Source organism: Drosophila obscura, unplaced genomic scaffold, assembly GCF_018151105.1.
Source record: "Drosophila obscura isolate BZ-5 IFL unplaced genomic scaffold, ASM1815110v1 contig_189, whole genome shotgun sequence".
In the NCBI taxonomy this organism is placed as follows: domain Eukaryota; kingdom Metazoa; phylum Arthropoda; class Insecta; order Diptera; family Drosophilidae; genus Drosophila; species Drosophila obscura.
This window is the reverse complement of record NW_024542777.1, coordinates 1,373,627-1,383,868: the sequence shown is the minus strand read 5'-3', so window position 1 is coordinate 1,383,868 and position 10,242 is coordinate 1,373,627. Positions and strand designations below refer to the sequence as shown.

Here is a 10,242-nt window from a genome sequence, read left to right as displayed (position 1 = left end):
TAGTTATTTGACACATTGTAAGGTGTTGGCAAAAATGATTGCGTAAATTTTGGTTATCCATCATTGAAGCCCATAAGTTCCGCTTTGTCTTGAGAACCAAATTTAATGAAATAAGATTATACAATACAATATGCAATGGGTTCTCAGGAGATGGACACCTCCAGGTGTACCCTGTATAAAAAATCAAAGCCAGTGGCAACATTGTAGCCAGCTCAGACATCCAGACAGCAGCAGCCACACAGCTGTTTTCGGTTCTCAACCCGTAAGCCGCACTCGAACCAGTTATAGAGTGCAACCTACCTCACGCCACGCTGACGATCACTCAGATACACTCTCTCACACCTCTCACTCTCTTCAGCAGTTCTGCTGCTGCAATGTGTTGCATAAATTGCTCTAAGTAAACATTTCAGTGGACCACAACAACAACGAGCCTTGAGGCATTGTTTCTGGACAAACTTTCATTGAGACTTTATTTGCGAAAAAAGTACACACACCCACACACAAGTACATACGTATGTATATGTTTGTACACTCGTACTCGTGTAGGGAAAACAAACAGCGGCGCAGCGGGGGAGGCGGCTCAGAGCGCTCTTATCAGCAGCATGTCCAGAAGAAAGGGAGTGTAGTGGGTAGACGGAGAGCGAGAGTGATCAAAGCATCGTGTGCTATCAGTGCCTCCTCACACACTGAGATAAATATTCATATATGTACACACACACATATGTACCTACTCGAACCTTACTCACTAAAACGGATCCGATTCAGTAGTTCGTTCTCCGTAAATCAGCCCCTCTCCGAGGGAGCGTTGGTTCGGCTCAACCATGGTAGATTTATTCATAAGGTCCGGCCATTCATCCCGGTGCAACCAAAACAAATATGCGGCAGTTGGTCCTGAAGCAACTTTTTGCTCAATACACACTTTATAGCAGTATTCTGTCTAATTATTTGACAGAAGAAGATCTAGTTGACATTTTCTTGAGTTGAGGTACCAGACATTCCTATTTTAATTGTGGTGATTAACTTTGACGTATTCTTAAGTGTTTTCTTCAATGGTTCTCGCACCAATAGTAAATCATGAAAGCATTGGCAATCGCCTATCTACCAACAAAAATATTTTAATTTCTGCTCTTATTGGATAATAAAACCATGACTTGTCTAAATAAGAAAACCATTAACATCATTTATTGATTTATTTTAGTACAACAACTTCTTCTGCTAAATTCCCCAATTCACCCAGTTTCGTTTCTTTCAAAAACGAGTACTATGTGCACAGTTGGTGCCTTTAAGTAAACGCAAACAAAATTATGGATGCAAAAATGAGACTGCCCATACCTGACTAACAATTATACCTTGGGTTACGCTCACAGCAGAGAGCGGGTGAGAAAGAGAGGATTCTCTCGAGAGCGAACGAGAATTAAACATTTATTAACTCACCTTGCAAGCGGATTACAAGCAACATGAGGTAACATTGTGCCTCGGCGGGCACTTCGGCTCTGGTTCGGCTCTCGCGAGAAGTTGCGAGCCGAATGAGCGGGAAACGTTGCGTTTTTGAAAATGGGAAAAGGCAATGTGGTCAATGAGAGAGAAATTAAATACTTAAATCAAAGATCATTCAGTCTTTGACTAAGCAGCGACGTTGTCGCAACCAAGTGATCGAGGAGCGTGGAGATCGGTTTCGGTTTCGGTTTCGGTTTCGAGATCTGGCTCGGTATCGGCCCAGCGAAGGAATCGGTTCGGTTCAGTTCGGTTCTGTTACAATTTGTATTATAATCGTAATGTTTTCTAAGATCGCTGCTGGCGCATTAATTCCATGCAACGGATACGAATGCGGTTTTCGATTATAAGCCATCATCACCAACAATAGTAACTGCGTGAACGACCGAGTGTAAGTGCGAAAGTGCGATGTCTGAATGGTGATTAGGATTTTCTATTGTTTTCGTGAGGCCAGAGATTGCGATTGGAGGTGGGGCAGAGGAGTCTGGCATCGAATGCCAACAAGAGCTTTAAATAACTGCAACACTCAAACAATGTGCATTATACATGTATGTAATATATGTATGTAGTATATATATCAAATAGCAGAGCCATGAAGAAAATAAAAATAATTTAAAAGTGCTGAATTGAATATTCAAGTGATAATCCCATCCATTAGTCATACAATGAAATTGAAAATGCCAGAGGCTACAAGTCGTCTGGTCTAGCCTGCAAGGAAATCTAATTTATTGGATTTAAAACTGTAACCCTTTTAACTGGTGAGTAAATTGTAATGATTTTGCTTTGAAAAAGGGGCTTCCTTTGCAAAAGGACTTCAAACGTGGGACACTCGGGACTTGCTTGGGTAGTTGTGGTGAACACTACATAGTTATTATGCAGTGACTAAATCTAAGCCAAGCTTTTAATTTATTGAGGCTGCTTATATATGTTGAAAGATTTCAAACCAACTCATCAATCATTTCATCAATGTCACTCCATTTTGTTCACCAGACTTCAATATATTTTCACCAACTCAATCTATTGAAAGAAAAAACAAAGTCCCACAGGTTCCATGAAAACCAATGTCACTTTCCCCACATAACCATTTATCGGTAGCGAATTCACTCAATATTTTACAGCCTGACTTTACAGCAGCAACAACACAACTCGTTCATCATAAAATGCAATTCAAAATCACAAAAATGAATCGAGCTTTAAAAAAACACACACTCATTTCTGTGTACATGCGTATTTACGTATTTACGTATTTAGTGCGAGTATCTTGGAAAATAAATATATCGTGTTGTGCTTACTTCGGCAAACAAACGCATTAAATTGTAATTAGCCTCCCAACTGCGCTCCAGGCCAGTGCAGTCCAGTCGAGCTCAGCTCTGCTCACGGCTGCCGCTGCTTGTCCGTGTGCTCGAGTCATTTTTATTTATTTAATACTATTTTTTCATTATTATTTCATATTTACCGGCAAGCACGAGTGATTTCAGGTGTAACACAATAAGATTAAATATTAATAATCATTTTTTTATGATTTCTTTTGTTATCGTTTATGCGAGAGGACCTCAAGTTCATTATCATCGTTAAAAAAAAACAGCGCACCAGTTGGGGCTCTGGCAGGCAGCATTTTTCATTTGCTCGATGTATTGATACATATATTTAATTGTACGTGTATTAAATTGCTCTCAAAGTGAATGTCAATCGATTACGATTTTGTAATTATTTTTGTCATTTTTCTTAGTATTTTCTTTGTTATATTTCGGCAGTCCCGTCCCGTCCCAAATCGCGAATTTAACGTGCACTGACCGAGAGATTATTTGGGGTCGGTACGGTGTCGATGATGATACATTTTCCTTGGGTTTGGGCGTGCGCGCGCGTGATTCTGAGTGTGATGTTTATGGGATTTAATACAAGAGTAAACTATGTGAAACCATAGCTGCGAAAATTCTTGCAGCTCACAATTGTATTAGAAATGTTGTATACAAGCAATACTTATTTTAAACATATTTAAGATAATTTACTTTTAACAGTAACTTTGGTTTTTTTGGTTTTTTAGATTTAGTTTAACTATTTGCAACTATAACTTAAATTTAAATTTTGTCCAGAAATCGGTTATTCTTTTCCAGTCCCAAGTCTTTCGACCACTGCATCATGTCGCGCGCGACTTTTTGCGCTATTTTGTGCAATTATCTTTCCTTATTTTATTTGATCTGCTGTTAAATAAAGCCCACACGAGCGGCCAGCGATTGTTCTGCATTCTTCGTCATGTTCTGCGATCGGGTTTCACCTTCCTCTTTCGATTAAATTTCGATTGACTTTGAGAAAAAATCAAGTCAGCAAAAATGAATCCAGAGCGACCGGCCGAATCAATTTCTTCTGTGGCGTCAGGCAGTCCACATGCAAAAGGGGAAGCAGTACGAGTTGAGGAAGAATCAGAAAGAGTTAACATAGTTAAGTGTAAGTGTAAGTTCGATTGCTCACGTTGCCAACGACAGGCCGAAAAATGTGACACAAAAAAAGCTTAAATCATTTATATGTACGTATACGTATACTTATACTTTTTTTGTGTTTTGCTAAATAAACAAGTTTGTTTTTTATCAAATATACATACAACTAGATATAGCCACTGATTCTTGGCTCGTTATTTATTCGCAGCTATTTTTATTGGCACATTTTTCACATTTATGCAAATTGAACCGAAAGAAGAGCAAATGTTCGGGCTCGAAACGCTGCGCAGTTACAGAACAAAACAGAACAGAACGCCCGAGCTCAGCTCAACGCTCCACGATATCAGCAGATTATGTCACTTACACCCATACACCTACTCGTAAGTGTGTACCAGTATATATAGATTGCACAAGCCATGTCTCTGAGGTTTCGATACGATATCGGGGCGATGGCGATCAATGTCTTCATGGTCACGGCCACGATCGGCAAACGGCCAACTACGCCAACAATTTGCTTCCTCCCCCCCTCTACCAAAAGACGCTATAGAAAGAGTGAGCAATAGATAAATATACATATGTATATATATATATAAATATATGTATATATATAGACAGAGAGAAAGAGAAGAGAGTGTGAGCAGGGGAACATAGAGAGTGAGAGGTAAGGCATTATCTCGACCTGACTTTGTCTTTAACCAGGTTCAATGTACGCCCCACGTCGCTACGTGCCATCGTGGACCAAGCGACAATGTCCGAGTAAGCCTGGCAAATAGAAATAGAGAAATTTTCTCATTAGATTTTTGCTGTTGCCCCTCTTCTTATGTGTTTCCTCCACAAAGCCTGGTCTCAGAAGCCGCCCGGCCTGACCATGACCAAACTTGCTTGCCGTCCCAAAGCAGGTACAAAAACCGACTTTGGCTCTCAAGCTGGCCCGCATGTTAGAAAGGCATTAGAGGTTGATTTGCTAAAGAAAAGTGAAAGAACTTTGGTGTGGAGTAGGCAGTATACGAATATTATACCAAAAGAAAGGATTAATATATTATTTGTGTTCTGTTCCTCGGGTATATCTATTAATATTTATATCTCTAAGGATCTATCCGTGTTTTCCCATCTTCATTTCAGCATCAGTGCTCATCGGACTTAAGTTCTTTCAGTCCCTTGATTTTGAATCTCTTTGATAAAGCCCCTACGAAAACTAGAACTTAGTTCATTCAATAAAATAAAATAACAACGAAAAAAAATACAAATTAAAGCGGGACAAGCAAAAATGAAACGAAATCTTTATTTGCGTCTTAACCCACTTGGGAAGGTAGTGAAATGTCAGCCAGAAATTGTGAAATTCAGAGATTCAGAGATCATAACAAAAACAAACCTAAAAGAACTTTCCCATGGTCGGGTTCTTGCTTTACATAATAATCACTTACATAATATGCTTTCTACCGAACCTGGGATGGGATGCTTTCTTCTCCTCTGTGGCCTGGAGCTGGTTTCCAATCCGGTTTTGGTCAGCAGCTGCTTCTTCTTCTACTAGTCGTCTAACACAACTCTAACGACGACCAAGAATGGAAGAGAATAACGTTGGGTCGAGAGTGGACACAGTCGCGAGTGGATCTACATATCTGCATATTAATCAGAGACGGAGAGTATGCCTCAGAGAATTTGCAAGAGTTCTTATTAAAAAGCGAGTTTTTGTTGCGTTCATTGGAAAAGTGAGAATCGCAAAGAACGGCGCACGCGTCTAGATGAGGAAGTGATTAAAACACAAGAAGGAAGTGCTCGCCTCAGATGTCTGTGATTTGTATATTTCTCGTGTCGCCACATACACTTCCAGTTTCTTTCTCATTCTGTTTTCATATTTTTGCACACACTAGAATAGCCTTAGGCCTATCAGCTTATGAATTTGCATTCATCGAATCAGAATCAGAATCGAATCTGGCCCCTCTATCTATCCGTTCTCCTCTCTCCCACTCCGTTAGCCATGCCATGCACAATGTCACGTAGATAAAGATATATGTACTTATGTACCTTACCTGAGCCCAAATACTTCTTATCTGGCATTCCTGATTCTTTTGCAAATAAAATTTTCGGTAGTCCGTAGTCAGCATGAGGTTTTCCTTTCCTATTTATTTGCCATTCGATCATGTACGAGTATCTGAGCTGTTGTGTGGCTCTGGCAAATACTGGAATTGATCATCTATCTCTGGTTTGTTTCTTTCAAATTTAATTTGAAGTACATTAATCATTTTGAGCAGGTAACCTTACCTCCTTGAGGCTTAAATTGATTTCTAGCTATTTTATATTGCCTTTATATCCGGTTGGCAATAGGCGAGCCACAAAACTTCAGCTGTGGAAAAACTGTAAGTAGATTGAGGTCTAATATCAAAACCGAACACCGATCTTTCATATGAAAGCCTTTGAGTTGGGGTTATACCAACTTTGAACTAGTGAGGCTTCATTTAGATTCAAAATATATTTCTATAGCAAATTCGTATTTATCTATTTCTAGGATTAGTGAAGCCTTCTACTTCTTAATAGCTTCATGTATCCTGAAGAAATGTTTAAAATCTGTCGATGTCTTCCGGCTCAAGCTGGGAAACATTTCGCTGGCACAGCCATTTTTTTGGAGAAGAGAATCCACCAGCCGATCTCAAACCATATATTTTGGATAGACTTTTGCACGCTTGCCAATTTGGCAACTCCATCATTACACGTACTATTTGGGCATTAACCTTGAACTTTATCACACCTGTTCGCTATCTTATCTGAGCAGGCCATAAAGCTTGTTTCTTTTGCTGTACGAGTAAGAAAAACAAAATCCAACTGCCAGACAAAAGAACAGAGAACCAAGAACCGAGAACAAAGTGTTATCGCGGCTCTCGTAGCTATTGGCAATTATAATGCAAAATCGATGATTTGGGTTGGCCGAAAAAAGGCTATATAAGGCCAGATACCAAGTAGATGACCGGTTCGCTTCGAATCGAATTGAATGAATAGTCAGAGTTCAATTAGAGGCCGACCAAACGCGACGAAAGTGTTGGTACAAAATTTGCATAAGAAACGGTTTGTCTGACGGCGCTTTTAAGAGTAGATAGATTTAATATTTAATTAGATTAAAAACCCCCCTCAATCTTGCTTTCCCCGCTATTGCAGTGCCTGATGGTAATGGCCGTGATACTGTTGCTGGCCCTGGCACTTGTACTAGGCTGCTATTGCGCAATCCACAAGCACAAGATCGGAGCGACCTATCTTAAGCCGCTGCTGAAGAACACGCCGCTGGAGGACTGCTACCATGCCACGCCCATAGTGCCAGATCAGCAGAAGCGTCGTCGTCGCCGGAGCATCTGGGATATACCAGGTCCCCAGCGTATACCCTTCCTCGGAACCAAGTGGATATTCTTTGTGTTCTTTCGCCGCTACAAGATGACTAAGCTGCACGAGGTCTACGCAGGTGAACGCTCCTCAGATTACGTTAGTTCATATGTTAATAAAACCCCCGCCCGACCTCCTCTCTAGATCTCAACAGGAGGTTCGGGGACATAGTGCTGGAGGTGATGCCCTCGAATGTGCCGATCGTACATCTCTACAACAGGGAGGACCTGGAAAAGGTGCTCAAGTACCCCAGCAAGTATCCTTTCCGGCCGCCCACGGAGATCATTGTAATGTACCGGCAGTCGCGTCCGGATCGGTATGCCAGCGTGGGCATCGTCAACGAGCAGGGGCCTATGTGGCAGCTGCTCCGGACGTCGCTCACATCCAGCATCACTTCGCCCCGGGTTCTGCAAAACTTCCTGCCTGCCCTGAACGCCGTCTGCGATGATTTCATCGACCTGCTGAGGGCCAGGCGGGATCCAGATACCCTCGTCGTACCAAACTTTGAGGAGCTGGCCAATCTGATGGGTCTGGAGGCAGTCTGCACTCTGATGCTGGGCCGGCGGATGGGTTTCCTGGCCGCCGATGCCAAGCAGCCGCAAAAGATAAGTCAGCTGGCGGCGGCCGTCAAGCAACTGTTCATTTCCCAGAGGGACTCCTACTACGGGCTGGGTCTGTGGAAGTACTTTCCTACGAAGACGTACCGGGACTTCGCCAGGGCCGAGGACTTGATCTATGAGTAGGTACACAGCGGCCTTAAGTTTCTTTCTATTTTCTATCTAAATGGAGTAAATTTCTCTCCGCAGTGTCATCTCCGAGATTATCGAAAATGAGCTGGAGGAGCACAAGAAGTCGGCTGCATGCGATGACGAAGGTGCCGCTGGACTGCGCAGTGTCTTTCTAAATATCCTGGAACTCAAGGATCTAGATATCAGAGACAAGAAGTCCGCTATTATTGACTTCATCGCTGCCGGCATTGAAACGGTCAGTGGTTGCTCATCCCAAGGTTCGGGGCTTCCTCAGTCTAATCGGGGTTTCCTTGAAATATTTTCTTAGCTAGCCAACACTTTGTTGTTTGTCCTAAGCTCGGTGACGGAAGAACCTTCGGCCATGACTCGGATCCTGAGCGAGTTCTGTGAGTATCGGGATACGAACATCCTGCAGGATGCCCTCACAAATGCCACCTTTACGAAGGCCTGCATACAGGAGTCATACAGACTAAGACCCACCGCCTTCTGTCTGGCCCGGATACTCGAGGAGGATATGGAGCTATCGGGTTACTCCCTTAACGCTGGGGTGAGTAGGGATATTCCGGAGATTTCAGAGAAAGCTCTCAGTCCCTTTGCGATATTTTGTATTTGATTGTGTTCTTCCCAACCGTAGACTGTAGTTCTCTGCCAAAACATGATTGCCTGCCAGAAGGACAGCAACTTCCAAGAGGCAAAAAAGTTCTCCCCCGAGCGCTGGATTGATCCAGTAACGGAAAACTTTACCGTGAATGTGGATAGCGCCAGCATTGTGGTCCCCTTTGGGGTTGGCCGAAGGACTTGTCCGGGAAAACGCTTTGTGGAAATGGAGGTGGTGCTGCTACTCGCAAAGGTAAGCAAGATGATCTCTTCGACTTCCCAAAGTTCAATAAGCCCAGCATTAAACTCTTCCAGCTGGTAGTGGCATTTGATGTGAGCTTTGTGAAGCCGCTGGAAACGGAGTTCGAGTTTCTTCTGGCCCCGAAAACGCCGCTAAGTCTAAAGCTCAGAGATCGTGTTATCTGATCGAGGATCAAACACATGCAAATTAAGCTAAGAACTGAACCATTAAGTAAAACTAATGAAAACTACGATATAGATCGGCCAGAATCAGCAGCCTAGTCTTGTGAAGTAATTAAAAATACGAGTAGATAAGATATTTACATTAATTTTGCTGACTGGAGGTACTGATGTATGTAGATACTATATAATTTGACCCTTTTCTGTACATAGGTCGTGTTGGATTTGTTGTTGTAACTTAGTTGTAGTCGCCTAGCTAGTTAACACTCCTTCTTGTAGTTATTGTTACTTAGTTAGCTTGTAAGTAGCGGCAATTGTTTTTGTGCGTTCTGTAACGGAAAGACTGTGTTGTAAGTTTTGTTTTGCCTGTCGTGTGTATAGCATTTGCGATTATCACTCCCCATTGTATTTATTCAAGTGTTTTAATGCCTTAGTTCGTAATTCATCTCTGTGTCTGTGTATAATTTTGTTCATCAAAGAATCCGCTCAAATTTAGTGAAATGAAATAAAACAAAAATACAAAACTGGCACTGTACATAATTTGTGGTTGTTGTAAACAACATGGAGCTTAAACAGCCACAGGCAAATTTGAACTTCGCGCCCACTTCTCGCATCCTCATTCATTTCATGACAGCGAACTTCTGTCAGAGATTGAATGACATTCTGACAGAAGTTGACCGGTATAAATGTTCGATAATAGCGCCCTCTGTTGCTATATACACGCATTTTACGATAACGCTAGCTGGCGCCAGTGTGAAAATTGTTTATCAGCTTGCCTGAAGCTGCTAACTTGTCGAGGGACCGTTGCTGGCGCTGCCAGCTCGTCTAGAGGTTGTTGCTGACGCTGCCAGATTCGAGCAACTCGCATGGCCGGGATCAGGGCTGCCACATTTATGTGGAGGACTATGGATTTATACCAGCGACAGCCTCTTTTTGCCGGAACTGTCAATGGAACGGACCAGTTGTTTATAAAGTATTGATACAAATGAATTTACATAGCAATAGTTCAGTGTGCCATTAAAAGTTAAATACATTTTTGCACTCTAACAAAATTTTAAACTTCTAAACTTAGAGATAGATTTTTGAAATATCTGGAAATTTCTTTATTAGATGAGTGTATTCATTTTATCCAAAGCGCTCTGATAGATTTTTCTGATAGATTTCGGGATTTAAAAATT

At 41.9% G+C, this 10,242-nt stretch overlaps 1 protein-coding gene across 2 annotated transcripts; it reads left to right on the top strand.

Annotated features, from left to right (window-relative positions):
- Positions 1 to 1,620: 1,620 nt before the first annotated feature.
- On the top strand, positions 1,621 to 9,473 carry LOC111066719 (ecdysone 20-monooxygenase). Of its 2 annotated transcripts, XM_022355541.2 has the most exons (8): positions 6,193 to 6,286; positions 6,436 to 6,989; positions 7,080 to 7,377; positions 7,443 to 8,037; positions 8,105 to 8,282; positions 8,355 to 8,594; positions 8,682 to 8,897; positions 8,960 to 9,473. In XM_022355541.2, exons 3-8 carry the CDS (start codon positions 7,086 to 7,088, stop codon positions 9,068 to 9,070), a joined length of 1,632 nt encoding a protein of 543 aa, XP_022211233.1. In that variant the 5' UTR covers positions 6,193 to 6,286; positions 6,436 to 6,989; positions 7,080 to 7,085; the 3' UTR covers positions 9,071 to 9,473. The 2 variants fall into 2 exon arrangements, with proteins under 2 accessions (XP_022211232.1, XP_022211233.1); XM_022355540.2 differs by lacking the exons at positions 6,193 to 6,286; positions 6,436 to 6,989 and adding an exon at positions 1,621 to 2,252.
- Positions 9,474 to 10,242: the final 769 nt, after the last annotated feature.

What these genes read in the sequence shown, in the direction of transcription:
- LOC111066719 (XM_022355540.2), top strand. Translation starts at nt 7,086, where the DNA reads ATGGTAATGGCCGTGATACTGTTGCTGGCCCTGGCACTTGTACTAGGC. An exon ending in TCGCTGCCGGCATTGAAACG is followed by an intron (nt 8,283 to 8,354) that starts GTCAGTGGTTGC and finishes ATATTTTCTTAG; the next exon opens with CTAGCCAACACTTTGTTGTT. An exon ending in TGGTGCTGCTACTCGCAAAG is followed by an intron (nt 8,898 to 8,959) that starts GTAAGCAAGATG and finishes AAACTCTTCCAG; the next exon opens with CTGGTAGTGGCATTTGATGT.